This window comes from Sardina pilchardus, chromosome 20 (assembly GCF_963854185.1).
Source record: "Sardina pilchardus chromosome 20, fSarPil1.1, whole genome shotgun sequence".
NCBI lineage: Eukaryota > Metazoa > Chordata > Actinopteri > Clupeiformes > Clupeidae > Sardina > Sardina pilchardus.
The window spans coordinates 708,271-734,398 of NC_085013.1; the positions used below are offsets into that span (position 1 = coordinate 708,271).

The following is a 26,128-nucleotide window of genomic DNA, read 5'->3' on the forward strand; positions in this document are numbered from 1 at the left end:
CTCTGGATACTTTCCCCCCCCCTTGTACTTCCTTGTACTCTCATGGGCAGCAGGCTGTAGTCTTTTCTCAAAGTCCAGCAGAGGAGAGAGCGTAACAAGGGGAAGGGAAAAGTACAAGCCTCAGTGCTGTGAACGTGTGCTCACTGCCCAGCAGGGCTGTTGTTACTGACATTTGGCACAGTCCAACGCTTGGGCCCCCACACACAAAAGGGGAGGTCTTAGCGCGTTTCCCTTCCTCAATGGCCCTAAAACATCACAGAAAGCCCGCGGGACATAGCAGTGGGCTCTGGGACCGCTGGAATTTTGTGCCGAGCCAGCAGTAGTCCCCAAGTGAAATTCCACAGGCCACCTTTTAAACAAAAAGTCCTCGCTCCAAGGGCACGGGACACGCCGTCTCTGGGGCTCCGCACGCAACATGAGTCCTCACGAGTTCATGAATCCCTCTCCACACACACACTCCCCCCCCCCCCCATATGCACACACACACACACACACACACACACACACACACACACACACACACACACACACCTTTCTGAATGGGGCTCGACCCTGCTTTGCTCTTTTTCATTCATTCTGCTGCCCCCAGGGAGGGCGTTGCAGGGGTTGTTTTATTCACCAAGGACAGAGAGTAATTGGATCATTACCAGAGTCTAATGTAGTTTATGAATCATGTAATAGGGTCTCATACATGATTGATTCCATTTGTCTGCTTCTAGCTCTGGCTATAATTAGAGCAAAGCAGTATAAAAAGAGAACGTCCAACTGTGAAGATTTATAATGTACATTACACTTTTCGGACAGTGCGTGGATATTGGTCATTCAGGCATTTCAAAATCACCATGGAATCTTTGTTTTCTGATTTAAGCCAATTTAAGCCAGCCCAACAGCAGACAGCAAGTGCATCCAAGTGTTCTTGACTGGACAGTAAGCAAGCAACACGAGCCTAGACAAGCGTCCTCATTGCCTGTCCATCACCTCTCCTCCTCCACCCCTGCGCTCCACCTCACAGCTTCCCCAGGTTTGGTGGAGTCGTTTATTTACTCAGCTGACATGTTTATCTAAAGCAACTCTGGGACACAACGGTGGCAGGGAACAGCAATGGAACCCACAACTCTCTGGCCACTAGACCACCACCACCTCCCAGATCCCCCTCAGATGCACCAGCACATGCAGTGTTTTCCTAGGGCCCAGTGTAACATGTTGTTTTTGTTGTCCCCCTGAGTTCTTTTCAGCAAGTAACCGAATTGAGCATCTCGCTGGCTTGCGCCCTCAATTGGGAGATTACTCCCCCGAAAAGCCCCTCCAGCTGCCTGGCTGTGCGATTATTTACAAATCAACGATGAGCTCATACTTAACGAGAACCAGCGGGCTTCCAGCACCCAGTTAATCACCTGCTGGTACTCATTTGAGCCACTTACGGCCGGTGCAATTGTACGTGCTTGACACATAGTGTAGCTGCACGTTCGTTGATTTCTGCCCGGTCCGGCTTAAGGTCGGAGATTTAACGGGGGTTTAGCTGGCCGATTAAATAACCTCTGTTGAGTTTGTGCTGACCGGTGCACAGTGGAAAAGTAGCCCTCAGTGATTGGTGCGAGTTGGCTGAAGGAGACCCAAATAAGATGCGCATGATCCTGGGGTTCTGCGTGACGGCTCTTTCGCGGGCTCCTCTCTCGCTTCACTTGGCTATGTGTGGCAGAGGAGATACAGCACATGGGAATCTCCCATATTGGACAGGGCTTCCTTTTATCTGGGCTTTTCAAAGGCAGCTAATGCAGTAAGAGGAAAGGAAAACAGAACCATGTGTCCATTATGCCAGAGCCACACCATCTGGCTTCTTGCTCAACCTCTGTAAAGACTATTAAGAACCAGCCAGACATCCTTTTGTACATTAGCTTATATGCCTCTGAATGGCCCCTGCTACAGAGGTCTATTAACCTGGTTAACCTTCTGAGGAGTGAGAGACTAATGTCCTGTTATGTGTTCTCCTTCAATCTGTTTTTCTTTCATCAGAAGGAACAAGCATGGATGTGAGATGTGTCGCTGTGTCAAGTGTCCCCCCTTCACCTGTGATAAGCACTGCAGTGATGGCTACCAGCAAAACAGAAAGGGCTGCAGTGTGTGTCTGTGCAAAGGTACTGCCTCTCTCATTTACCATAAATTTACCTCCAGTGGCCGCATACCCCACTGACACACTGATGATGGATATCTGTGGAGTGCTTTGATGGTCACACCTGTAAATGAATGGTCTTGATTTGACCTGAGGGAATGAGTTCTCAAAACAATCTCAAAGCAGATATAACATAGAGGGGACTGACAAAAGGGAATGAACAGAATGCAACTAAAAAGCCTAGGAAGTACAATTCATGTGTAGTGACAGACAGGCGTATAGGTTAATGGCTTACCTGTGCAACACCCAGACTAATCCCTCTGGAAACATGATGCCTCAGCACACTGGTTCTATTGTTTTGTGCTGGAAACCAATAATTAGCTGGGCGTATGCTTTGGGCAGTGATGCCAAGGTACGCACACAGTTAGAGAAGACAACCTCCCTAATATCAGGCTACTTTAACAATTAGATTGTTGAACAGTTCTCTCTCTTTTTTCCTTCCCATGACAATGTTGCCAATCTGAGCTGAAGTGATTTGTGTGCCCTCTAGGCTCCTCTTTGAGAAGCTCTGTTCTAAACTGGAGCCGCGTCTGCTTGTTTTCATTTATCGCTCTTCTGTAGGGCGTGCATGTTTGTATGCCTCATGAAAAACCCCACAGAAAAGTTCAGGAAAGTTTGTGGGCAGTTTATTTTTACTGTGCCAGTCACATTTGATGTGTTTGTTTTTGTTTTTTCATTAATAGTTTAAATAATGTATCTTGGAACATATTTTTGGCTCCTTAAGATGTTATTCTGGGACAAAGTCATTCAGTCACAAACACAGATGCGTGTACACACACAAACACACAAACACAAACACACACAAGGTCCCACGCACACATGCAACATTCTATTCTAGAACTGTCAGCGTTATTTTGAAACTTTGGATCGGTTACTTGGCCGACTGTTAAAATATTTAGGATGATGGGGAGTGTTTTTTTTTGTACAGGTTACAAATATACTGAGGTGTGTTGTGGGAAAAAGAGAAATAAAGGTCTACCCTGGCAGGGGAATATAGAACAGTGCATTTCATTGACAAAGTAACCTTTTCAAAGTAGGTGTCCAGGCTGTCACATGGAGTTTAACACAGTCTGTGGCCCTGTTATGGGCACCCAAGGCTTTATATACATTATGGCTAATCTCCCTGGCAGAAGAATATAGGCCACGTTTTCAGCTTTGCTGCCAAAAGTAAGAGGGAAATCCTTTAATGTTTCGTCAGTTGTGGTGTGGTTATAAATGACTGTGGAAATAAAGGGTCTTAAAGAAAGACAATATATTTGTGCTGAGCGGGACTGGAGCCCAATGGAAGTGGGCAAAGACAACACCCTTTGTCAGCCTTAAATGCAATTTGCAGGGGGAGAAATAATTGGGTTTGTATTGCATGCAGCGTAAAATTTTAATGGCTTTGTTATGAAGAAGGCCCCTCGCTGAGATTTACTGCAAACCCCGTTAGAAAAAAAGCATTGTTACTGTGCTGTGTATGTGAGCCAATTGCTCTCCCTCTGCCCCACTGTAAGTAGTGTATTGTGTTTTCAACCTTCTCCAGAGAGCTCCCATGTGCCCACCACCTCCACCACCACCACCTCCTCCTCCCCAGCGCTGCCCCTGCCCAGCTACTGCCTCACGGCCAACGGGCGTCGCTATGAGGAGGGTGAAAGCTGGCACGACGGATGCCGCGACTGCTACTGCCACGCTGGCCGAGAGATGTGCGTCCTCATCTCCTGCCCCGCGCCCACCTGCTCCAGTCCAGTGGTGCGGCCCAACCAGTGCTGCCCCAGCTGTGAAGGTACAGCACTACTGCACATAGGACCACACTCCAGCACACCACTGCACACTACACTACACACAGCTATGAAGGTACAGTACAGCACTACTGCACATAGGACCACACTCCAGCACACCACAGCACACTACACTACACTACACACCACACTACACTACACACAGCTGTGAAGGTACAGCACTACTGCACATAGGACCACACTCCAGCACACCACAGCACACTACACTACACTACACACCACACTACACTACACACAGCTGTGAAGGTACAGCACTACTGCACATAGGACCACACTCCAGCACACCACTGCACACTACACTACACACAGCTATGAAGGTACAGTACAGCACTACTGCACATAGGACCACACTCCAGCACACCACTGCACACTACACTACACACAGCTGTGAAGGTACAGCACTACTGCACATAGGACCACACTCCAGCACAGCACACCACACTACACTACACTACACACAGCTGTGAAGGTACAGCACTACTGCACATAGACCACATTCTAGCACACCACAACACACCACACTACACTACACACAGCTGTGAAGGTACAGCACTACTGCACATAGGACCACACTCCAGCACACCACTGCACACTACACTACAGCTGTGAAGGTACAGTACAGCACTACTGCAGATAGACCCACAGCACAGCACACTACACTACACACAGCTGTGAAGGTACAGTACAGCACTACTGCAGATAGACCACAGCACACTACACACAGCTGTGAAGGTACAGTACAGCACTACTGCAGATAGACCACAGCACACCACAGCACACTACACACAGCTGTGAAGGTACAGTACAGCACTACTGCAGATAGACCACAGCACACTACACACAGCTGTGAAGGTACAGTACAGCACTACTGCAGATAGACCACAGCACACCACAGCACACTACACACAGCTGTGAAGGTACAGTACAGCACTACTGCAGAAAGACCACAGCACACCACAGCACACTACACACAGCTGTGAAGGTACAGTACAGCACTACTGCAGATAGACCACAGCACACCACAGCACACTACACACAGCTGTGAAGGTACAGTACAGCACTACTGCAGATAGACCACAGCACACTACACACAGCTGTGAAGGTACAGTACAGCACTACTGCAGATAGACCACAGCACACCACAGCACACTACACACAGCTGTGAAGGTACAGTACAGCACTACTGCAGAAAGACCACAGCACACTACACACAGCTGTGAAGGTACAGTACAGCACTACTGCAGATAGACCACAGCACACCACAGCACACTACACACAGCTGTGAAGGTACAGTACAGCACTACTGCAGAAAGACCCACAGCACACTACACACAGCTGCTCCTGGAGATAGGATGACAACAGTGTACACCACAGCAACTCCATAAGACTGCAAACTCTACACAATGGCAAATGTTCTCCACTTTGTTAATACCATTGAGCTAAATGTTGAATCCTTTACCATAAGTTTGACCCAATCATGGCACACACATGCTATATGACATCCCCTCCTTACTGTAGTAGCCTAATCATAGAACTTAGTGTTCAATGTTATCACATCTCTATGTTACGTACAGTAGGCAATTGTCAGATCTTAGGGTCTTACCACAAAGTACAAGAGAATTAAAGGTCTAAATAATCAAATTATGATAACATGAAGGGATAATTGATAGGAGATGTTTATTTGGTCTTCTGAGGGCTCATGCAACTGATTGCAATTTTGACAAGAAGTTTGGGGGATCCTCTAATTACTGAATTGTGTTGCACAAATGAACACCACACCTAGTCCTGTAAAGATCTGAGCAAATCTCACATGCTTGGTGTGAGACTTCACAGCTTGAGTGTAAAACACCCTCATATATTTGGGGAGTCAAAGGTCAGAAGAATGCTTGCTTTTATGAGAGGAAGAACATACTGTATCACGCAGAATGCAATAGCTGTTCACACACAGTGGAAAAGTCTGGTCAGGAGAGATAGGTGGACCAGTGTGTTTCAGGAATGCACTGACAGATAAGAAATATTGCCAACATCCTGAACCACACTAAGCATCAGTGCATGTGTTGTCTGTATAGTTGTGGATCCACAGGTTATGTCTAGACTTTTTCCCTCTTGCCTCGTGTCTGGATGTTGAAGACCAATTGTTTCACATTCGTTAATAAGGAGTTCTGGTACAAATTAACAAGTGATTAATAGATAGATACTTTACAGTAATTTGTTTATGTGTGAAGTAACATAATGCGACTCTGGCTTTGTCCCACAGATGAGTCGGGTAGTGGGCAGCCGGAGGGCATGGACCTGGTGGTGTGCCGAGCCCCTGGAGGGGAACTCTACGTGGAGGGGGAGACGTGGAACCTGGACGAGTGCACACGCTGCACCTGCAGGAAGGGCCGGGTGCTGTGCGACACCGAAGTCTGTCCCCCCGCCCTGTGCCAATCACCTACCAGGAACAAAGACACCTGCTGCCATGTCTGCCCAGGTCAGCACACACACACACACACACACACTCCAAACACATACTAATCTTACTGTATCACCTCTCATCATTTCATTTTCCAGACCACTTACTAGCTATTTCCTCTCCGATTATGTTTAATTCATATTGGCAGTAGTAGGTGTAATTTTCCCCAAAGAAAAGAATGCTGAAACTGAAAGCCAGAGTGAAGTTAGAGTAAGATATTTTCGGGGTTTCAGAAATCCTCGTAGACACGTCTGGAGGGTTGGTTGTGTGATGACTCTGGGCCCCTAGTAATGTAGGGAGCGGTGGGGTGGAGTGGGGGCTTTTTATTAGCATGTGTTTCTAAGGGGAATGGACCCTGGTTGCGCGTTGAAGCCTCCACAGGCCACTTTCATGTCTGACCCAGACCAATAAAGAGACCAGTCCAAACCGGCTGGCAGGCTTTAACATTGGTCGCCCCAGGCAAGAAAACACATGTGGCCAAAGCCCTCGACTTTTCATGCGTGTATCCCAGCTGCCCCCCCCCCCTCTCCTCCACACACACACACACACACACACACACACACACACACACACACACACACACACACACACACACACACACACACACATTGCATCCTTGGTCTCCCCCAGACAATCTTCAAGGGACAGACAGGTCCTTGACACCACCCCTCCACATCTCCAAACCCTCTGACCTATTTCCTCCCCCAAATCAGAACTGCATGACTGGCCCATGCGAGTGTCCTGTGTGGCTCCCCTTTGAGTCGGGAGACATGGGACAGCCTTCTTATCATCTGCCCTCATCTCTCCCCCGAAAGTACAGACTGTCAACAGGCTGCTGAGCCCCCTTTGAGTTACGCCCCAGCTCTCAGGCCACAGAGGAATGTGGGAATAACATTTAGGTTTGAAACAACAGGGCTCCATGATCGATGTGTACAGTTGAGAGGCGGTTAACTGTATAGGAGGCACGGCCCGTAATGCCCAGGCTGTTTTTGTTGTTTCAGAACAACCAGTGGCCCTGGGGGCTGGCAGTGATGTCAGGAGTGAGATTTGTGTGTGTGTGTGTGTGGGGGGGGGGGGGGGGGTGTTCGGGGGATGATGAGGGAGGGGTTGATTTGAGGTTTAGGGAGATGAAAGTGGTACAGTGGGTCATCTGTGTCTTGTTGAAGTGTCTAATTTTAAGCTGCCTTTATCTCCAAGCATGACTGCTGTCTAATAGGCAGTCTAATATACTGTCTAGTATGTGGATCAGGATAGTATACAGCTTCAGATTGTAGGGGAGCCACGTCAGAAGGTGATTAAAAGCTGGTTTTCTTTTCCTTTCTTCTCCTCCATGCTTTGCTCTTCATAACAGAAGACAAGCTCAAGCCCCTCCTCCCAGTCAACGGCAGCCAACAGGAGTACTGCATCTCCAGCGACGGAGACGTGTTATTGGCCGGCGACTCGTGGAAGGCCAACGCCTGCACCAGCTGTACCTGCAGGAATGGCAGCATCCAGTGCTTCTCCCAGCGGTGCCCCCCTGCCAATTGCCGGGTGCCCGTTCTCCGCAAGGGACAATGCTGCCCACACTGCCTGGGTGAGTGCCAATGTTGGTCCAGCTCAAAACCACCATTTACAAACAAAGGTGAAAGGAGTGATGTCATGTGTAAACACGCGCACACACACACACACTCACACACACACACACACACACACACACACACTCTCTCTCTCCCTCTCTCACAAATACACACACACACACACACACACACACTCACCCTCACACTCTCTCTCTCTCAAATTCTCAATAGTATAACATCTCATTTACTTTAATAAGGTATTGATGCAACAGATGGATGAGTTTTGGGCCTAGAACATCTTCAGTGCCAGTACCTGAACCAAAGTCCATGCCATTTGGGCTACACTGCCAGCATGGTCAAGGTCTCAGCTGAGGTGCCAGTACTGTTCGCGCACATGGAGGCATTATGTCAACACTGTCTGCCCAGGTGGCAACAGTGCCCTGTTTTGCCATTCACCATAATTAGATTTATTTTCCCAGGTGCCAGCCCAGACTACTACTCCACACAGAAAACACATCAGTCCTCACTCATTAAAAAGCCTTATGGGGACATGGTCTTACGGGGACTTTTCTAGAGTTATAGGGACATTAAAAAGCCTTACAAGGACATGGTCTTACAGGGACTTTTTCAAAGTTATAGGGACATTAAAAAGCCTTACAAGGACATGGTCTTACGAGGACTTTTCCTCAAGCTGTTCCTGTAGACGCCTACACATTTGCTATTGAGAGGAGAGGGTGCTCAAGAATGCAGCTGATGCCCGGCGACCCGGGTTCGATTCCCACCCCGTGGTCCTTTCCGGATCCCACCCCGACTCTCTCTCCCACTCACTTCCTGTCATTCTCTCTACTGTCCTGTCCATTAAAGGCATAAAAAGGCCAAAAAAAAAAATCTTTAAAAAAAAAAAAAAAAAAAAAAAGAATGCAGCTGATGCATTCTAATGCCCTGGTGCTCTTTCCAATGCACTCTCAAAGGATGGAGGTTAAATACACGTTCAAATAAACGTTGATTTCAGGCTATCCTTCAGGTGGAAGAGAAAACCAAAGGTATGCAAGTATATGTGTGCTCAGGGATACCAGTTTTCATGGCCCTAGGTGTCCAAACACATACTCTACCTTTCACTCACAGCAACTTTCCACATGCCACAGGGCTCTTGGTGCAAGGAAAGCATTTCTCTGCTTCTCCAACATTCCAAGGTGTTTCCTCTCTTTTCTCACTCGACTTGCCATTGCCAATCTGACTGCATGTCTCTCCTTCAAGTCTGTTCAACCCCCCACCCCCCTCCCTCAAATGTTATGCTCTTGATAGTTGCTTTTAAGCAACTTTCTGGCGAAACCTTCTGGCACTGATCAAACTTGCCAATAAAAGCTGAGAAAGTGTCTCAGCCACCACAATCAGTAATGGATGCTTGGCAACAATAAGGGCCATTGATTCTGTGAAATTTGTTTCTAGGTATTTCTGATGGTGTGCACTAGTCTTTCCAAGTGTACCAACAGCCATAGTCTCTTCAGCCATTACAGTTTGGTCTCCTTTCCATTTCTCCTGCCTCTCTTTTCCCTGGTTCTGTCGCTTATGCTTCTTCAGATTCATTTGTCTCCCTTTGATGTTCTCCCTCTATTCTTAGCTCTTGCTCCTAACCCACCAATTTTACTTTTTAAACATCCTCTGTTCTCCTCCTCCCTTTCTCTCTCTCTCTCTCTCTGTCCCCTGCCTCCCCCTCCCCCTCTCTTAGCCCCTCTCCTCCTCCTGGAAAGGCCACTGAAAGGCAAGCCCCTCTGTGGGTTTTTCCTGTGAGAGGAAAGGCTCAGCACAGTCCTGCATTGTTTCCCTGTGATTTGTGGTCGTTTCATCTTCGTTTTGTTTTGGCACGGGACCTTGCGGCTAAACAATCTCGTATTTTTTCCCCCATCTTTTAACGTAACATTCTCACAATAGAAATTGCCGGAAGCACACTATCAACATAAGATAGTGCTGATTAATGCCGCTCTGTTTGGATTGATGTTATGTGGTTTTGTGTGTGTTGACACAATCTGATGTATTTTTCCATGTTCTTGTTTCTGTAGAGGCTACAACGACTTCGGTGCCAATTCTTTTCTCCACCACAACAACCACACCTCAGACATCCATCAGCTCCACCACCCAAAGCAGTGTGGCATGGGTCACCACGGCAACAGTGCCACCTATTATTACATCAACAGGTAGGAGAAATAGCCAAGTCGGCAAACTCGATTACGGTCTCCCCCATTTTATTTGACTTGACTGAAACAACTACCACACTATAGTAGAAGTCGATCGATTCAATTTGCTCTCTCACTCTTTCTCTCTGTTGTTTATTGTGAGAATTGTGATATGGGGTGGGAGAAACGTTGACAGTTTGACAAATGAGCTAACTCGATAGTTCCACTTGGTGAATGAGACCGTGGAGTTGTGCTAGCGGTGATAAATGGCGGCCCACAATGAGATTAAGATAAAGCCATAACAATCCGGAGACACAGCACATTAATTTGGAAACAATATCCGCACAGCCAGCCAAGGAAAACAGCCAGCAAGCTGGAGGAGAGCAACGAGCATGTTTTCGTTTAAATTGATTAGAGTCGAATAATGTAATGGAAATATTGGCATGCCGTGAGACACGTGTGCACATCTGTGTGTGTGTGTGTGTGTGTGTGTGTGTAGTCAGTGAGGGAGTCAGAGATATGACCTTGACACTGAATGAATGCATTTCTCTCCCCCCTCATTGTTTCCATAGACGGAAAGGGCTTGAGTGAAGGATCCCCGACTCAGACTGAGATGGCCCTGATCTACCAATCAGCAGCGTGGATCTTGGCTGGCCTCCTGTTTGCCATTGTCATCTTCCTGGTCGTGGCGCTCCTCATCAACAAAAAGAAGAAGTGGGTGCAGATGTCCTGCTACAGCGCCCCCAAAAAGGTCAGCCGCTTTTTTCTTAATACAAATGATGAGGAGTTTCCATTTCTGTTAAACAGCGCCCAGAAGCATAACACAGACACAGGCACAACTTCCCAGCAGGGTTGTTCTAACCACCCGGGCTGAGAAAACAAGATAACAAACACCATCTGAGTTTCACAACTTACTTTGGAGCCAAATCAGAACTTGCCAAATGGCTTTCCAGTAATTTCACTGACAACTACTTCTAATTTTAAAGCATTGTCATGTTAAAGCATATGGCATATTACTACAAATGGTTGTGGCCATCCCTTGCAGTTTTATCTTTGGACCACTTCAGGACCGACTTGAATACTGTAGACTTTGTACTTTCCTGACACTCGCTATGTAGACCACTGAAAGACCAGCCTGCCATTGTGCCAGTGCCCCAGACTTGTACCTTTCACAGCTATAGCAAATCTGTGGGTGAGATTTCAACACACTCCTGGGTTCCGGGCAAGACTAGAACATAAGCCCTGATTGCTATTTAGAGGAGGTTAAATGTATTTTTCTGCCACTTAATCCAGAAAGGGAACTATGAATGAGCTGTGAGAAGAAATGTGTTGGGGCTTTTTCATAAAACAGGATATTTACACAAGGCCCACATGAAAATGAGTAAAAAAAAATGGCATCAATCTCACGTTTCATGAGATCCCTTGAGCAGAACAAGACAGAAGAACAAACAGAGAGAGAGAGACAGACAGAACTTGAGTCTTGACTCAAAGTTACACAGGCACATTGATTTCATAGCTAGGGGAAAAAAGTATACAGCGCTCTGTTCACTGAATTAATATGTGTGGACCTTGTCCTATTCTCTCCACCCAGACGGTGATTCTCAAGAAGCATGTGAACAAGAACTCAGTGGTCTACATGGAACCGTCCAAGGAGAACAAGTTCCAGAGCGTGAAGAATGACTGCGGCATCAACTTCTCCACAGACATGGGATCTCCTTGTGGGGACCGAGGGATGAGCATCCCTCGAGCCAAACTCTGCAATGGACATGGGAAGGTCCAGCGCTAGGGCCAAAACAAACTAAACACACACATCACACTTACACACACACCCATACACACTACCCAATCCCCACATATACATTGCCACAGTGTGTGGCAACACATGACTGAACTATGTGTTTTCAAGTGGTCACACACACACACACACACACACACACACCCAGAGGTGTCTCAACACGAAACACTAACAGATCTCTGTATGGATTCTTTCCCTTTTCACTGGAGACAAGGAGACCATTTTGCAACATGTGATGATGCCTATGACTACCGTGTTACCTTTCCCCCACTTGGAGCTTTAACTTGCATCCCAGATACCTGAGAGAAACATGGCGGAGCCGTGCTCTGCAACATAACATGCCAAGGGTGCCATCAAACATGCTGTGTCTACATTTGAGAGAGGAAAAACTGGAGGCAAAATGTTTAACAAGCCAACATAGAGGGCTTTGACTGAACACCACTGACTTCTGAAAGACAACAGTCAACATTATGAATCGATACATAACAATGTTGTCTTGTGGGAGGAGGAAAAGATTTAGGGCAGGTGTTGGATTCTGACAGGGCTTAGAGATCTGCATCTGGCTTGTGAGGCTGTGACCTACTGGAATTGGACATCTCACAGCTAACTGGCTAATGCTGTACGCAGCATAGCACACTGAAGGACTTGTAATAGATGACCATAATTCCTAAAGGTTCAATCACAGAAGACCCTGAAAAGCCCTCAAGAATGGATTCCTTAAATAACCTCACTTCTCTTAGAGGAGTGGAGTCCACCTTACCATTTTTATATACATATATCTCCACTTGTATTATTCAGACATATTATTTTTAGTCACGTTTATGCCTTTGTTTTGGCTATCTCCTTAGTGGTGATATAAAACAACTGAAACTCTAGACTAAACATCCCTACGAGTAAGATTTATGAGGTAAAACCAAAGCCTGGCTTCTTTGAGGGGGGTTTGAGATGATGTGTTTAGGAATGGATCAGTCTTGATTCTGGACTGGAGAAGTTCAACCAGGATTCGGATCTGCTCTCTGAGAGCAAATATTTTGGCATCTGAGCAGAGGGGAAGCATCGACTGTCACTCATCTGCCAGTTCTACTGCGCCTCACCAATCACACTGATTAAAGGGTGGGGTTGGAGTTTTTCTTATCGCTTTTCCCAAACCCTAAGACTAATATCATTGTCATCTACTGTATATGTCATTACTGATGCCATATACTGTTCTCTTGATTATTTCTGATGAGTGTAAAAGTTATCAGGATGATTATTTTATTGTTGTTGCTTAACATGAAAGCGGGACCATAGGACTCGTGATGACTCCCAGTGGAGGCACGACTGTTACATCACTAAACTACAACTATCCAAATGAATAATAACAAAATATGGCATCTGCCATGGCATGACAATGGAATAGTTACGTCAGTCTTATGGCAGAGGGTTCATGTGGATTCTCTAACTTGGATGACCATATATACAGAGTAAATATACGGACTTGGTGGTCTGCAAACATTGAGTCTTTCAAAACTGGTTGTGATCAAGCATCAAACTCCACTAAATGTGCCAAGTGATCCAATGTTGTGATGTGAGGTGGTGTTGGCTTGCCGTTAGTCCATTTTCAATTCATGCGTGAAGGTCACACGGTGCTCTGTTTTCACAGGCTGGAGATGTGAGGGTGCAAGTCCTTATTGCATTATTTGGAGACCTTTTATGATGGAAACTATATAATAGAAACAATGAACTTGACTACGGATCAGATGCTTCAATTAAAAGATGCAAAAGTTTGGGGCTGTGAGAGGGGAAAAAAGTCCCCCATGGTCATCTCTCGTAAGAAGATGACAAACCACTTCAACAATCAAACTGATTCACAGCAGCCGGGCTTCGTAGAAGTCAAAGAAGCCCAAAGAAAGCCTCCCCACAACCCCCGTTTCTCGCACTATTACACAACCACCTCTGTTAAGAATAGTACAGTTCTGGAACTGATTTGTTGGTTGCGTCACCGGTGTCTCAGTACCAAGTGTGTATCGATGCCAAAATAAAGGAGGGGGATGTGTATGATAGATATACACTCAGTCAAATGGAGCTGAAAAACGTGCAGTTTGTGCCTGTGTGTGTGTCTCACACAAACTCAGCATAGTCTCAGTTCAATGACAGTTTGAGTGTTTTGAGAAGTGAAGAGGGAATCTTTATAACCTTCTGCAGTTTGTACTTCCTACATGTAAAAAAGATAGATAAACAAAGTAGACGAGAGGATATCTTATTTATTTTTTTCACATAGCTTTATTTATTAATACTAAACTATAGTTTGAATTAAAAGTAAAAAAGGTGTTCTTTTTTGTATTTGGCAAAGGATTTTGGTAGCCAAAGCTGCTGTACATTTTAGATATCGTAAACCATTTCCCCCATCTTCCTCTGCTTTGATATTCCAGCTTATTTATTTACTTTTCTTGGCAAACTGTAAATACCTATTTCTTAGATGTTGAACTGTAACATTTACACTTATTTTGGAAAAATAAAGATGCGTGAACAAAAAAACCTTTGCGGGTGCTCATTTTAAAAGTCTTGTTAAGATGACTTGGTATTGCTATGTTGTGCTCTATGCCTTACTTTGAAAAATGAAGACTCCCCAGAGTCGGGCTTGCTCAATGCTTGCGGGGTGCTTTTGGATGCAATGCCTTGTTTTGTTCACCAAGAGTTACACAGAAAACTTTGTACCTTCTTTTCTTGGCTGTTTCATTCCAAACCCCCTGCACAGCCTGACGAAAGACAATCTTTCTCTTTTTGTGTTGGAGCCCTCACCAGCTTGTAGTATTTAGAGCAAGCGACACTAAACGCAGGACATTTGTCAGCACACGTCAGCATCAATCACTGCTGGTCAAACGTCCGCAGGAATCCCAACGTGTCACGCTGATGTTAGCCTCGCGAGCCATCCACGTACTTCCGGCCAAGGATTGCCTCCACTACGAGTCTGGCCGTGCTCCTCTGTGGAGCATTCTGCTCGGTAGAATTGTAACAGAACGCCCCCACTCCAGAAAGCAGCCAATAAACGAAGAGACGGGTTGGTGGGGGCGAAAGGGGGAGGGCGCTCGTGATGATGACGTTAAACGCCTGTGCTACGTTGTTATGAGTAACTATCGCCGATTGGGTGAGAGCTGTCCAATCAATTCAAACCAGAACTGGGCGTTACTTCCCGCTTCCTGCAAGCGCTTCAGAGCAAAGAAATGCCAGACCATAATACGAAATGAAATGGTAGTATTATGGGATGGTTAGGACCAGGCTACGCTGATGTACCCATGGAAACCAACATTCCTGGGTGTGCAAAGTGGTTGCACTTCTTGACATGCCGAAGACCAGAGGTTGTTCTTATCCTCCTCCGGCCATAGGTTAGCCACACTGTTCCCCTGCGTCAACCTGAAGGTGGAAATCCCCAGACACCACCTGAAGCTACAGTACACTGTTTAGCAGCTGATTCAATGTCATGTGATCCCCATACTTTGATTCTGCATGTATTGTGTAATGTTACAACATATTTTCTCCATGATTTTTTTTTTTAAACTTCAGTTTCCATTCAAATGTCAACTTGAGAAAGATTGTGTCTACTTTTCAGCTCTTGTAGCCTTTTTCCACCATTCCACCCTCTGTGCGCACACACACACACGCACGCACGCATGCACGCACACACACACACAAATGGGTGAAAAAGTGCTGAACCAGAGGCAGGAGAACTTGAAAGAGCTCTGGAGCCGAGCCGGACGTGCCCAGCTTCTTGTCCTCACGACTCTTGTCACGACATGCTCTTCCCGTTTGAAGGGTTCACAGTCGTAAAGCCGGGAGCAAAGGGTTCACACACTTAAGAATTCCAAAAGCTTAAAACACAGCAGTTTTCCTAGGCAATTATTAGCCAATTATACATGGTGGCCATTTCAAGGCTTGCACGCAGTATATAAGTTCATGGGAAAATATCACTGATGTGGCCACATAAACAAATTAGAAGGGAATGCACTGAAGAACAGTGGCAAGAGTCAATGCCAAGACACTGCTGCCACTTAAGTCACACTGGGTATAGTTGGTTCAATAAGGACACATTACAATAAGGGAAAATATTACATTTAATAAAATTTTTGTTCACATCATTTACTACCTCTTGTATGTATATAATACATTGTGAGAGCCACTTACATTAAGCACTGCACTCTTCCAAGATGGCTAACTCGTTTAAGTAAGGCAAGAGCCCGATGATGTTGTAACACCACCAGTGCCATTGAGTGCACTGTTATGAATAAATAACACAGGCCAATGCCATTGTAACCAGTAATTTAACCTTCATGACTACACCCTCTTTGTGTCCGGCATCTTTGGCATTAGATCTCTTGGTTGTGTCTCTTGATACTACCAAGGACACTTGAGGATACTTGAGACATTGGATACTTGCCATCGTGTCTTTCAGTCGAACTCTGTACCAAAAATATGTCCTCCACCAAGAGGAGGACTAAAAGCTAAAGAGGAAAAAGAAGTTGTGACAATAAAAGTTCAGTCCAGGGCAGGAACTCCTAGGAAGAAGCTGGCTCAGAGAAGGACCTTGTGGTAGTCGTCTCTGTAGCTGTACAGGACGAGCACGGTGACCCTGCAAACGACAAGATGAAAGAAAGAGAGAAAAACTGTTAGAAGTGTTCTCCTCACCTTTCTGCTGATCAAAGCTGGCTATCTAGAGAAAGGAAAAGATGCAACAAAGTTTCCATAGGTGAACTACATGAATGTAGGCAATATGGAACATGGGTCTACCCCTAAACGGTCTCATATAGCGACCGAAGGAGAACCTCTGAGACTCATCACTGCCGTCTACTCCCTCTACTCTTTCTCTACTCAGTCTACATTGATCTTCTCCGACTCTGCAAAGCTTTCTGCCGTGTTTACTCCATCAGAGACCCTGCAAAGGTTCTCCAACATGGATTTACAAGAGCGGATGAGAAAAAGAGGGGAGAGGTTCCAGACATTAAAAGGAGACTAGGTGGGCAAATAAAACAGCAGTCAGTTGGCAAGGCACCTCTGTCAAAGTCAACCACAATAAACTACTCAAATGAAGACTAAGTCCTAAAATGTGTCTTAAATCATAGTAAAACAATAAATCAATTGTGTCATGTTTTGCGAAAGACATCATACTCCTTTTAAACAGTGAATACAATATGTATTAAGGCTTCTATGAGTATTGCCGTGAACTTGAATAGAACTCCATGGTAAATCTCTCTCTAATTTCAGACATGCCTACTACATTAGACACAAAGACTCCCATTGTCAATCACTCAACACAGTGTACGGGAAGCAGCATGACTAAGGGCCAGTGGGAATGTCTGAAAGTATGCTCACATATGTAACGCATGCAAGCGGCACACATATCCTATTCTGGCTTATCTTGATGCCCGCTTTCCTGTTATTTTCCTCAGTGAAGGGGGTGACTACTGGGGCTGCCCTTGGGCCTGTGCAGGGGGTAAATGAAAGGGTAGAACTGACAGGAAACTGATTGAGGAACTGTGTGTGTGTGTGCGCGTGTGTGTGTGTGAAAAATGAGCATGGGGTTGAAAAAAACGGGTGAGAAAAGAGTGAAAGTAGGAGAGAAAACTGTGAGGAAGAAAAGGAGGATCCAATCCAAGAAAGCAAGAGAGAGATAAAAGAAGACTGGAAGATTGATGAGTGTGTTTAGGATTCAGAGAGAGACAGTGAGAAGAAGAGAAATAGAGCCCAAAACTAGTTTGCAAAGCCCTGGTGATTAGTTGGGTACTCAGAGCCACATTTGGGTGCGGCTAGAAGCACTCAGCTCACTAGCTGCTGCCTGGTGGGCCTTCCAACACCACTCAGCACACGTTTCCACCAGCAGCCTCAATATCCCCATTGTTAGCACCCCTCCTAAATGGAGCTAATTGAACTGTAAACACCGCTGCCTTGAGACCAAATCAGTCACTCATACACAAAGGAAATGAGAAACAACTGGTCTTCAGGAGGCCTTCGAAAGGATTCAGAGAGACTAAAGGTAAGGGTGGAGGTCCAGTGTATATGTGTGTGTGTGTGTGTGTGTGTGTGTGTGTGTGTGTGTGTGTGTGTGTGTATATGTGTGTGTGTGTGTGTGTGTGTGTCAGGGGTGGGTGCTTTGAGTCCATCATATCATTTTGTAGTGCATGATCCTCTGGACTGAGGAGAGGAGGCTTAGATATCCCGTGCTGGCTCCACAAGCCATCCATTTCTGTAAGCTCGGGCTGTAACACCAACAGCCTGCACAGGATTTTCCCCGGTATTCCGAAGGGAAGACTTGGCAACCCGATCGATGCCGGCTCTTACGCGGAGGCAAAGCACTTGACAGTCTGCTGCCAGAGAGCATCATGGGCAAATGGAAGCCTTGTGCAAGCCTAAGTTTGAATAATATAAGGGAGGTGAAACGACACAGCTTACGGTGTAAGCCTTTTTCTACGAGTGCTGAGGGGGTCTGGTGTTGGGTCTACAGGAGGCGGGATGGTGGTGGGGGCGCTGGGGATTTGGAAGCACTGATTCTGTAAAGCGCTTTCAGCACCTGGTGAGCGGCTCGGGTTTTTCATGAAGACTGCCGGCAGTAAAGCACCGGGCTGAGGGGAGACGGCGGCCTTTGAAATGGCCTTTAATGTGCGCGGGGAGCTGTGCTTCGGGTTTCATGATTTTTAATAAAAGTCAGGGAGGGGAGAGGACTGAGGAGAGAGGCCCTGGGATCACTCCAAGGCAGGATGCACATCAGGGGCCTGCTAGCGCCATATGGTAGGGGATTGGTTAAAGACACCTTACACACGCACGCGCACACACACCCACACACACCCACACCCACCCACACCCACACACACCCACACACACCCACACACACCCACACACACCCACACACACCCACACACACACACACACACACACACACACACAGCATACGAAGAGGACCCTAATGTTAGAAATATTCTCAGCCGCACATAATACACAGCACACACACATCCACAGACTACTAATCACATTCATACTATGTTGGTGCACAGGAAGGCCACTCACTTTTTCACCATTTTGAAGCGGTGGATCTCCTCACAGATGGACTTGAGGTACCTCTGCTTGGGGAGCCTTGAGAGTAAGTGCTTCACACTGTTGTTGTACTCGTCCTCCCCGTCAAACTAGCGGGACAAAACAACAATCAGACACGCAGCAAAGAGGCCAACTCTCTGCCTTATCTGACCCATGTGGGACACCATCCAGTCAGACGTCGTAACATCTGTGCTAATACACAAACACACACGGAAAGTGCACGTAACGGAGCCTTCCACACACTGTGCGGTGTCATTTAGCCCGTCAGCTTCCCAGGGTGTGACAGCGAGCGCTGGGTCTGTGGGAGAGAGAGAGGTCTGTGCCAGAGTGCGTTGTGCAACTGGTCACCCTGATGCTCTGCTTTGCTGTGACTGAGGGGGGACTTAAGAATGTGTATTGTACTGTAATTTGCTCTCAAGCGGGGCCATGTTTTCTTTGACACCCTCTGTGCGCACACACTTTGCTCCGTGGGTGCAGTGTTGACGCAGGCCTGCATCAATGGCATTATTCATTGGGAGCCAGTTTATGATGGCTTTAGTGTTGTGGAATTGCTGCGTCTTTTCTTCTAGTGGTTTTATGGGGCGGGAGGCTTATTAGCAGGGTAAACGGAGGACTTGTTGTTTCGGTTGTTTTGGTTCAACAATCTGACCTTCTCTCTCTCTCGTCCCTTCCCTTCCCCTCTTCTGTCTCTGCTGTGGTCGCGCATCGTTGGAATTCTCGCCGTTCCCCACAGGGTGGAGGAGGAGGAGGAAGAGGAGGGAGGGAGGAAGGGAGGATGGAGCACAAGAGGGGTTTCCCTCCTGATAAGAACAGGGCTGGTTAGAGAGGAACCTCCACTTCCTCACAGACTGCGTGTGGTGCAGGAGGCAGGATTGTGGACCTCCACCTCCTCCACCTCCTCCACCACCTCCACCACCCCCAGCCGTCGGCCCTTTTGTCCTGTTTGTTTTTCTGCTTTTCCGCCGCCACCAGAGGAAGGTGTTTCTGTTTTATTTACTTTTACAGGAGCTCAGGAGAACAAAAAACACAAAGAGCTGCTCACTGACCTCCAGAGACAGGAAGTTGATGAGGGTTTCCTTCGCCACGTCAACCTGCAGGAGAGAGACAGGCCAGTGAACACAAGCACCATAGCCATGCAGAGAGAGAAAGGAACAGACCGAGGGAGCGAGGGGGAGAGAAAGGGGGAGGGGGGGAGGAGAAAGGGAGAGAACAGAGTTTTAAGACAGATTTCATCTCATCTTTATTGCACTATAATAACGTGCTTATCTGTTTCCGTGAGCCAGTGGGGAGTGCCATGATGACAAGGAGGAGACGGAGAGAGGAATGCAAGAACACATTGGCCCTGTGCAGACACAATGACTTCTTATCTTCCATCAGCTCTGTCCACTCCCTCATGCTGTACAGACACTGCGTACACACACAGCGTCTTTCCAGAGGAAAAGTGTCGGCCACAACGCCAGCGCCCCGCCCTCGGAGGGTAAACCCAGACAAAGGCCTGGCCCCGTGCCACTCTGGTGGCCATGCTGCGCCAAGGTGGCCCATGTCTGCCACCCTCCCGTGACCCCTCTTCAAGGGGCATTCACTCCCATTCTACGGGGAGAACTGACTCATTGCCCAAAGCAGCATGGCCGTTTCCAAACTCCAACAGTAAACAACATCTCCGTAGCGTGATCAGAGGCCTGCTTGAGGACTGTTTGGGTTCAAATCAGTTTGAGCAGTGATGCCATGTTTCCCCAGTGTGCTCATGCTTTAGTGACGCTGAGGCTGCTCCTGATCTCTCAACAATGTGAGGTGGGGTAGCAGCCCACAGCAACAAGCACAAGTGTACACCTCACACACACACACACACACACACACACACACACATACAGTTTGTGAAAGAGGGAAGTGGACTGTATGTGTCTCTTCCAGGACGGACAGAGGGACAGTGTGTAACGGGAGACGCTGTGTTGGCCAATGGAACACCATTGTGCTCCGATGTGATCAAGCCAACTCATAAATCAGGGATTAGATTCTCACTGGGCAAAAACAAACAAACAAAATGAACAGAAAATTTATGTGGAGAACATTCTCGTCAAGTCCCCCCACTCTCACTCACACACGTCACAACAGAGAGTGACTAATATATAATGCATGTTCTGTTCTGTACACATTGACACACACACACACACACACACACACACACACACACACACACACACACACACCTCTCTAAATGCATGCATATCTGTGCTGTACACTAGTTCCTGAGCTGTGAAATAAACCAGGCTTCCATGGCAGCAATGACAAATGCATTCAGAGTTAGCAAGAATCCGTAAATACTCCGCTGTGAGATTTACTCTGTGAATGCCCCGTGTTAAATTCACTACCCAACCACAAATAAACCAAACATGTGAGTCATTTAGATCCCAGCGACACACAGCCCCCCTTGGAAGCCCGTGTTTATTATTCCTCAGCGACGGCATTGGCTGCTTGACACGGCCAACCTGATTGGTCACAGGGGTGGAATGGGTGTCGTCGGGCGAGAACACACAGCTAAGAGCCATGACTGAGTTCTCCATCAAACGCTGGCGTCATGTGCCACTCGCCTCATGATTTCACAGTTCAGTGGATGAGATAATATATTGTGATGTCTGCAAGTATACACTTGTGGCTATGTGTTTGTGCATGAAGGTATGTGTGTGTGTCTGTATGTGTGTGTGTGTGTGTGTGTGTGTGTGCCCATGTGTGGTTGTTTGGCGGTCTCTGGAGTCACATGACTTACCGCCAAGACTTCGATGTCATTGGTCTTGTTCTGCAAACTGCTACCAAGGTTCTGCAATCTGGTTTGTATCTTTGGAAACAGAAAGGAGTGAGAGTCAGGGGGAGAGGGGGGTTCAGGGGAGAATAACGGTTCCCAAGATCCCCATGAAACTTCTGTGGAAAACAAAAGACACTTCATCCTCGCATGCAACAGCATCCTCCACCACCCCCAACCCCACCCTCCTGCTGTGCTGCTGCCAATGGGACCAAACCCAGGCTGGTTCAGTGGGACACCACATGCTGATGCTGACACACACACACACACACACACACACACACACACACACACACACACACACACACACACACACACACACACACACACACACACACACACACACACACACACACTCACACTCACACACACTCAGACACACACACACACACACACACACACACACACACACACACACACACACACACACAAGGGCGAGCATACACCATCAACATACGCACCCCCCCACACTCCGTGCTCCAGCATGCAGTCCCAGAGCAGCGTGGCCAGGGCCCGTGGCCCAGAGGGAGCTCATCATGATGAATGGCAGAGTGCTCTCATACGCCACCACTGAGCCACACAACACAGTGGGGAAGGCCTCCACTTGGGGCCTGGCCTGGGAGCACTTTTCATTGCCTTGCTGTATCTAGCAACAGCGGCAGATGTCTCTAAGAGATAATTATAGGGTGCTCGCTTCCAATCAGGCTAACCACAGGATGGTCAATTCTAATCAAGCTAATATAAAGACAATTGCCTGCTACATACACAGGACTACCAATGAAGCCTTAAATTACATGAAATGATTGAAATGAAATGGAATGACGAGTTCATGAGAAAACTAGAGTGCATCGCTGGACTGAGCTGATTTGAATGGAACTGAGTGAAATTAAAGGTGCAGCCAACCATTCTAGGGAACGATATTGACAACAAAAAGTAAATACACAAATGATTGATATTGTGAAACTAAACTAAATTGCTTTGGCTATCAGCTATCAACTTCATCGTGTTATACACTGCAGTGATGCGCGGGTCGGGGGTTCTATGACTCACAGCCACCTGACCCGTGTTAAAGATCCAGTCCGCCCCGCCCGACCCAACAAAATATGCATTAGACATCGACCCAAACCCAGCCAGGGTTCCTCCATATCATGGAGTAGCAATGAGAATGTTTCCTTGTCGAAAACAGGCTAGGCTATATTACGCTGCCTAAACAATAGGAAACTTCTGGACTCTGGAAAAACAAAATAGCCTAAGCAGCCCATCATCATCCTCTCTCCCTCCCTCCCTCCCTCCCTCCCCTCCCCATCCTCTCTCTCTCTCTCTCTCTCCTCCATACATACTCAGGCGTGCGTGCGCGCACACAAACACATGCCTATAGGCTACTTCATATAACTTACCTCTCTTACTGTGAACTCGTGCAAAGCATTTGTCCATATTATCTCTGCTTTTCTTGCAGATCATCAATAACGCTTCCGTGGTGTAATCTGAACAAAACGTGGGTTACAAGCTACCACTTAGAAGATGCTCATAAAACGCTATCGCGAATGAATAAAAAGACCGGGATGAGTTTGGCTGCACAATATGCTATAGACGATAAACTAGAAAGTAAACTGAATTAGCCAGGCTGTGTGGAGTATGGTAGTCATAGCCATAGATATAAATTGCATGTCTATCTAGTGATTTCGACATGACTCTCCCACACCCAGCAATAGTATCTATCCTATACCAACCACCCACACCCAGCAATATAACCTACACATCCTACACACATACACCCGCCCACACCCAGCAGTATTACCTACACATCCTATACACAAGCTCACAGGTCAGGGGTTGGCCCGCGCATCACTAACACAATGGTGTCGAAATTGAATACAATCAAATGACACGTCCCGTCCTCCTCACGCAATATGAGGATGGACTAGAATATGGTATGGCTCGGTCCGCGCCACTCCGTCTGCCATCTACACAGCAAGAACGGAGTTGTTTGTGGGCGCACACATACTGTAGCCAGAGCAGATTATATTAGAGGCAGGGCTGTGAGGAGGACAGGAGGGAGAGGAGGTGACCAGGACAGACCGTGGTCTCGTATCGTCTGCGAGTACTGGACGATAGTTTCTCCGGGGGGATGAGGTTCACATTCATGTTGCATCCCAGGTTGCTCCCATGTTGCTCCGACGACCCTGTTCCCAAAACACAGAAACGCAGGGTGCAATGGAGTGAGTTAACTACATCACACCAAGTCTACACAAGTCAACATAACATAACATAACATAACATAACATAACAGCATAAACATCTGTCTTTTGCTCACAGTGAATACAGCAATGGTGTAAAAGAGATTGCTTATTGCAATGATCCCCTTCAAAGCGAGCCCTACTGGTTTGGCACAGGCACCCAGTGGCAGCAAAACAGAACCCTGAGTATTTGAGCTACAGTATGGCATAATGAGTCAACCCTTAGCAGTCAAAGGCAGTGGCCCTTTTGATTCATTAGCACTTCAGCCTTTTAGGCTTCTATAAGGTCTCCTCTCACATACCGCACTAACTTCTATGTAGCTGTTTGTTGGTTTTCATTTGGAAAAGGTCATATGAGCACATAAAAATGCTGTCATTTATGCACTATGACACAGAAAGAAACATGGTCATGTTACATTTGTGTGGATCAGGGCGGAACTAACTAGGGTGGGAAAGCACAAATTAGCAGATTTAATGACAAGGATTTTGAAGTCTTGGTTGGAATTGGCCAGATGACCGGATGCAGCGGCTGAAACTGGGGTCTAGATCAACAACATAATCTGGTCTAATCTGAGCACAAGGTTCCAGTTTGTTGTCTGGAGGAAGGGGTCACACCAGGACACTGTCTCCAAAGCACAGAGGAGCTAGGCAGAGGCTGGAGGAACACATCTCTCTATTCTTACTGTAAGAAAAAGATATCATATCCAACCCACAATGAGACAATACCGTAAAACTATAATAGGGTTTGCTGATCTAAGGGAAAACTTAAGTGCACCCTCATGCCATGTGTATTGGACCTGCTCTGATCCTGTGAAAAACAAAAGATGGCATCTCCTCTTATACTCTTAAGAATGCCATGGTGGCAAGTTATTCCTGGACAACTCAGTTTCCGTTGCACCGTCAAGCAAATATTTTTATTTTATTGGCACCTATTGCCATGATTCTGAGCTGAGTAAGGTGGAATCTTCAGTTTGTTTCCAGTGACCCCTCTGCTTTAAAGTCAGCCTCAGCCCTCCATAAAAGCTTGGATCAAGTCTTTTAAGGACAGCTGATAGAGTGTGTGAGTGGAGTACCTGAGCTAGTCTGCAGTGATCCCTTTGGGTTCTGGAGAGAGGAGCTATCAGACACATCTCTGGAGAGGAGAGAAGGGAGAACAAATCATTCACAACATTCCACATGCACAAGGTTATGCAAGAGACTCACACTCACACACACACACACACACACACACACACACACACACACACACACACACACACACACACACACACACACACACACACACACACACACACACACACACACACACACACACACACACACACACACACACACACACACACCTGTTTCTCTCCTCTGAGAATTTGGTCCTGCATTTTTGTACGATATGATCCACCAGCTCGGACTCAGGAATCCTCTTCTCCGACTGCCGGTCCCTCTCAAAGGACTTCACCTGAGGAGCAAGTTAAAAACCAGATACAGGTCCATTCAGAAAAGCCAAAGCTGGGACCAAATCTCTCAGTAAAACACAGTCTCTCCTTCTGGTCATCCTCAGGAAACCATATTTGAACAGCTAGCCATCTTTTTAAGGGCTTTCTAAAAAGATCCTGACTGGCATACGTCTTTGACTTCTCTTATTTGGATACTGAGCTGGTATCTTCTCCAAAAATATGGCCTTGATTTAATAAAGGTCTGTGGGTGAAAACTTGATACACACATATAATCCTCCCTGCACCCTTGAGGACATCCATCTTGGACGTTTTTGCAGGAGCAGATATCAAGTTTGTAGTTGTTTTTAGTAAATCAGGGGCCTAAGAGTGAGAGCATATTTGAGCTATCCCATGGGAATCTGACCAGCATCAGACAACCTTTTATTCCATTTCTACAACACGTACCACCCTAACCTCCACACACATATCCCACTACTCCACTAGTGCATGGTGGCAAATAAACACGTCTCACACTCGGGCTGGCAGTGCAGCTTCAGGGGCTCACACAGCAGTGCACTGCGCGAGCTGCCTGTCAGACTGTGGTTCTGGAGGAACACACCTGACCTGGGTAACCAGAACCTCCTCTGGGTCCTCATTAGAGCAATCAGGTG

At 46.9% G+C, this 26,128-nt stretch overlaps 2 protein-coding genes across 2 annotated transcripts in view; one reads left to right on the forward strand and one right to left on the reverse strand.

Moving 5' to 3' along the window:
* Positions 1-14,442, forward strand: part of LOC134067915 (cysteine-rich motor neuron 1 protein-like) — a 51,793-nt gene extending 37,351 nt beyond the window's left edge. Inside the window, exons 9-15 of the mRNA XM_062523404.1 lie at positions 2,014-2,135; positions 3,696-3,935; positions 6,209-6,424; positions 7,758-7,979; positions 10,023-10,157; positions 10,709-10,887; positions 11,728-14,442. Coding sequence (XP_062379388.1) covers positions 2,014-2,135; positions 3,696-3,935; positions 6,209-6,424; positions 7,758-7,979; positions 10,023-10,157; positions 10,709-10,887; positions 11,728-11,922 — 1,309 coding nt within the window. The 3' untranslated portion in view covers positions 11,923-14,442. The remainder of the gene's footprint in view (positions 1-2,013; positions 2,136-3,695; positions 3,936-6,208; positions 6,425-7,757; positions 7,980-10,022; positions 10,158-10,708; positions 10,888-11,727) is intronic.
* Positions 14,443-16,004: 1,562 nt separating this feature from the next.
* eif2ak4 (eukaryotic translation initiation factor 2 alpha kinase 4) overlaps positions 16,005-26,128 on the reverse strand; it is a 44,412-nt gene continuing 34,288 nt past the window's right edge. The window contains exons 33-39 of the mRNA XM_062522445.1: positions 25,371-25,480; positions 25,101-25,159; positions 23,870-23,973; positions 21,758-21,826; positions 20,040-20,084; positions 18,967-19,082; positions 16,005-16,537 (exon numbers count right to left, since the gene is read on the reverse strand). Of these exons, the coding sequence (XP_062378429.1) occupies positions 16,480-16,537; positions 18,967-19,082; positions 20,040-20,084; positions 21,758-21,826; positions 23,870-23,973; positions 25,101-25,159; positions 25,371-25,480 (561 nt within the window). The 3' untranslated portion in view covers positions 16,005-16,479. The remainder of the gene's footprint in view (positions 16,538-18,966; positions 19,083-20,039; positions 20,085-21,757; positions 21,827-23,869; positions 23,974-25,100; positions 25,160-25,370; positions 25,481-26,128) is intronic.